General features: G+C 40.7%; 1 protein-coding gene across 1 annotated transcript; it reads right to left on the bottom strand.

Moving 5' to 3' along the window:
- Positions 1 to 1,329: 1,329 nt before the first annotated feature.
- On the bottom strand, positions 1,330 to 3,141 carry LOC134369128 (polyadenylate-binding protein 1-like). The gene has a single exon (XM_063085307.1). It carries the CDS (start codon positions 3,139 to 3,141, stop codon positions 1,330 to 1,332), a length of 1,812 nt encoding a protein of 603 aa, XP_062941377.1.
- Between the last annotated feature and the right edge of the window lie 1,832 nt (positions 3,142 to 4,973).

Here is a 4,973-nt window from a genome sequence, read left to right as displayed (position 1 = left end):
ATTCATGGAAAGATTCATATTATTTTTAATTTTATTTTTTCATAAACTTTTTGAATTACTCTTGTATTTTTTTAACTGAACCTATTTGCAAAAGTGTGTATGTGGTTTTCTTCTTTTCCCTATTACATAAAGTACTGCAAATAGTGTTATATAAATGTTCTCACACAATTGTGATTTTTTTTTAAGAATTAATGCCTACTAGTAGAAAACTATGTTAAAGATAGACCAGTCCTACTCATTTGTCCCTTCTCTTTCCTCAGCACTCATTAAAATGATTATAGCTAAATATTGAAAAGAATAATTCCTAACAGTGAGAGTTAAAAAAAAAAAAAAAAAGAATCATTGGTGGATATGCAGTTTCAATAAATTCTGGGATAGCATAGCAATATCTCATAGCAAAGAAGATAAAGTAATAGCCAAGTACAATCTACATTGGAGAAAGAAGCAAATCTGAATAACAGAACTCAGAAAATTTTGGTTTGCAGTTAGCTTATTGGAGATCCATGAGAAAAGAGAAACAAAGCAGGGGATTAATTACAAGTCTATCTGTGGGGTAAATATCCCAGTTTCTTGTCCACATCCCCTTTCCACACACTTGTAATGCAGCATTTATTCCTAGGAAATGTCTCTTAGGCTCTTTTTAGAAAAATAAAATTACTTGCTTGGGAATTATGGTTCTTAGGAGCAGTACTGGCACTCTACCCTTTCTGGCATGTGCATTACACACGTTAGAGTCAGATCTCTACCCTCGCACCCTAACGTTAAGCCTGCATTTTATACACAGAGGCTTTCTTGTCTTCCTTCAGTGCATGGGAGAATTTTCTTAGCCAACTGAGACTCACATATATAAGTGAAAAGGAAACCACAGCAATTTCCTAGAAAAATCAACTGAGAAGCAAGGATTTTTTTTTTCTCTGTTTAAGGAATTTTTATTAAAGCAAGAATTTTATAATCCAAATTACGTTTCCTTGCTCAGTTATCAATCCTGTTACTTGAAACAGAACTGAGATTCTGAGCTATTCCACAGTAAAGAATTACAAAATTAAAGAAATGAATGCTTTAAAATTTTGTACTTTGCTGAAAATTCTTTTTCCTAGAGTCTATAAAACTTTAATTTGTTTTTATAATTTACTATTTTTTTGTGTGTTTTTTGTTTTTAAATCAATAAATAATCTAGGACTAGCATTATGGTTGCTAGACCTGGAGGTTCAAAGTTTCCTTTCCTTTTTTTATTTTATATTTTGCAATTTTTTTTCCATAATATTTAAGTTTTTCGATGTTTAGATATTTTTCTTAGGTGAAGCATGAGTTTCTTTTTGTGGTCCCTGATCAATTGTAAACAGTTGGAACACCAGTGGCACTGTTAATTGCTTTCTGGGCAGCCTCTTTAGCTTGTAGTACAGCTACAGCTTCATCAACCTTAGAACGCAGAGATTCTGGAGACTCAAGCACATGAACAAGTTCTGAATTATCAATCTGCAACAACACGCCAGTGATTTTACCAGCATGAGTAGGGTGCATGGCTTGAATAAGAGGAAAGAGCCGTTCACCCAACATTTGCTTTTGCTCTTGAGGAGGGGCAGAGGACCACATGGAAGCAGTCAAAGGTTCCTGACCTTGTACATGAACAGCAGGCTGTTGCATGGTAACTTGTGGCTGTGCATTAAGGTGTTGTTGTGGATTGCAAACTCCTGAGGCCTGTTTGTACTGTGGAACGGTGTGGACAGCAGGAGTAGCTGCAGCAGCAACAGCTGCAGGACGTGGACCCATTGTCTGTTTTGATGTGTTAGCAACATGCTGTGTTGACACGACTCGTGGAACCTGTGAAGAAGCTGGTCTCACAGTACTAACCTGTGGTCTAGGAGAGGCTGCGCGGATAGCACCAGGCATATTTTGGAATGGATGAGGTCTGGCACCCTGAGCAGTCGAGTGAGGACTTGGTCTTAGTCGAGCGGTTTGGCTAGGAGGATAGTAGGCAGCACGGTTCTGAGTCTGTGGGATAGCTGCCATGAAGTAACCTGAAGGCAGCGCTGGCTGGCAGCAGTTGATCAGAGGGTTGGGCATAGCTCGTACAGTTGCCATTCTCTGCATATACTGGTTAGTGAGGTGAGCCTGGCGCTCTTCTTTGCGCTGAGCTAAAGCTACATACAACGGCTTGGTGGCCACAATTCTACCATTCATTTCTGTAACTGCTTTAGTGGCTTCTTCTGGGGAGGAGAAACACACAAAACCAAACCCTTTGCTGCGACCACCCTCCATCATAACCTTTGCACTAGTGATTGTACCAAGTGGAGAGAACTCTTTCCGGAGACGTTCATCATCAATATCATCATCAAGATTTTTCACATAAAGATTAACACCCTGGTATCTGGTGATCCTATCTTGCTTCATCTGTTCAAATTTGCGCTTAAGTTCCGTCTGCCGTTCCACTTTTTTCTGAGCTGGACCAACGTAAATTTGTTTTCCACTGAGCTCCTTTCCATTCATCTCATCCATCGCTTTCTGTGCATCTTCATGCCTTTCAAAGCTTACAAATCCAAATCCTTTGGATTTTCCACTTTCATCAGTCATTACTTTCACACTTACGGCAGGTCCAAACTTGCCAAAGAGATCCTTAAGGCCCTCATCATCCACGTCTGATCCAAAATTCTTGATGTAAACATTGGTGAACTCTTTTACCCTCGCTCCAAGTTCAGCTTCTCGTCCTTTAGGAGAGTTAAATCGCCCAACAAATACTTTGCGATCATTTAGAAGCATCCCATTCATTTTTTCAATAGCTCTTTCAGCTACCTCCTGTGTCTCAAAATGTACAAATCCGTAGCCTTTGGAACCATTTTCATCACAAACCACTCCACTTTTGTGAAGTGACGGATCGCGCTGAGACCACATGATGCGAACTGGCTTGCCCTTTATGACATCAAAGTTCATGGTGCGCAAAACACGCTCGGCGTCCGCTGGCCGCTGGAAGTTCACGTACGCGTATCCCAGGGAGCGCCGGGTGATCACGTCCCTGCAGACCCGGATGGAGACGATGGGCCCGGCCTGGCTGAACTTCTCGTGGAGCATCGCCTCGGTCACGTCGGGGTGTAGGTCCCCCACGTAGAGCGAGGCCATGGGGTAGCTGTGGGCGCTGGGGTTCATCTCCGCACAGCTGCCCGCAGGGCCACAGGCCGCGCGACCTTCCGGTGAGAGGAGGGGAGCGAGTGCTAGGGACGGGAGGCCGGAGCCGGGGGCAAGCGCAAAGGGACAAAAAGCGCCCGCAATCGAACACTACTCAACGGCCGCAGAACGCCGTCGACCGCTGCCACTGGTTGCGGGCTTCCGCCTGGGAGCGAGGGTGGCGGTGTCGGTCCGGGCAGCCGACGGCCTCGGTCTCTGGGTTCCTTCCTGGAGCTGCTGTGGGCAGGCGGATCGGTCTCGGCTGCTTCACCGAGTTATTTTATAAAAAAAGAAGGAAAATAAATAAATAAAAGTCTTCGCCCGGGAGACGTGGTTTTTTATAAATTTTTTTTTGGGGGGGGGAGGGTTAAAAGATTTTTTTAGATATTTTTTAAATAATAAATGTGTGTTCCAAGGCCAGAGCGCGCACTCTCAGCACTAACCGCTGGGAGAAGGCCAGAAGCAAGGATTACGCTATGTATGAATTTGACTAAAATCCAAAAGAATTGGATACAGTGCACATTTAAGTTTTTTTTTTTTTTTTTAATTTTATTATGTCGATATACATTGTAGCTGATTATTGCTCCCCATCACCAAAACCTCCCTCCCTTCTCCCTCCCCTCCTCCCCCCCAACAATGTCCTTTCACATTTAAGTTTTAAGTTTAATATGCATTACTACTCTTTCTTTCTTCTTCTTCTTTTTTTTTTTTTTTTTTTTTTTGGCAGCTGGCCGGTAGGAGGATCCGAACCCACGACCTTTGTGTCATAAGGTTGCACTGTAATCAACTGAGCAACTAGCCAGCCCCTATCTCTTTCTTAAATCTAGACAATCAGTAAAACAAGAAATAAAGCCTCAATTTGTAGTGTTTGCCAATTTATGTGATGTAAATATTCCTACCTTTGGACATTTTAAATGATGTGACATCTTTGAGCCCAGAGTTCAGGAGAAATGCACAGAAGAAGCACATCATTTAAAAATAGTTGCAGTATAGAAAGGATAGATGTAAATAACCTCAAGATCATAAATAGTAGTAAAATATAGTATAATTGCCTTTAATATATTTCATTTAATTTTAAGTATATGCAATATGATATTTTTAAATGAACATGTATAACAACTAGCTCATAAAATCACTGATAACAATTGATTTGTGAGCAGTTACAAGCCAGCTCCCACACACTGCACCTTAGTGTTTTACTCCTGTTGATAACTTTCAGGATTGTTCTTCCCTCACCACAATGAATACATTGTTCAACTTCTATTTCTTTTTCTTCTTCTTTTTTTTTCTTTCAGTTTTTACTTTTTATTAACCATCTCATTGATAGACATGAGCTCTTTTTAAATTTATTTTTAATGGACAAATAAAAATTTTATGTATTTATGGTACAAGGTACAACACGTGGCATTTTGAAATGGCTAAAACAAGCTAATTAGCATATGCATTAGCTCACATACTTATCACTTATTTGTGGTGGGAGCACTTAAAATCTACTCTCCTAGAAATGTACAAGTATACATTGTTATTAACTGTAGTCATCATGTTGTACAGTAGATCTTTTGCACTTATTCATCCTATTTAATTGAAATTTTGTATCGTTTGACCAGCATTTCCTCGATCCCCCCAAACCTCACCCCTCTCCAGCTCCTGGTAACCACCATTCTACTCTCTACAGTTGTGTGCCAAGTAACAATGTTTCAGTCAGCAATGAACCACATATATGACAGTGGTCCCATATGATTATAATGTCTATACCATACAAACCAGGTGCATAGTAGGCTATCTAAGTTTGTGGAAGTACACTCTATGATGTT

This window comes from Cynocephalus volans, chromosome 1 (assembly GCF_027409185.1).
Source record: "Cynocephalus volans isolate mCynVol1 chromosome 1, mCynVol1.pri, whole genome shotgun sequence".
In the NCBI taxonomy this organism is placed as follows: Eukaryota; Metazoa; Chordata; class Mammalia; order Dermoptera; family Cynocephalidae; genus Cynocephalus; species Cynocephalus volans.
Note: the sequence above shows the minus strand (reverse complement) of the source record. Positions and strands in the feature narration are given on the sequence as shown.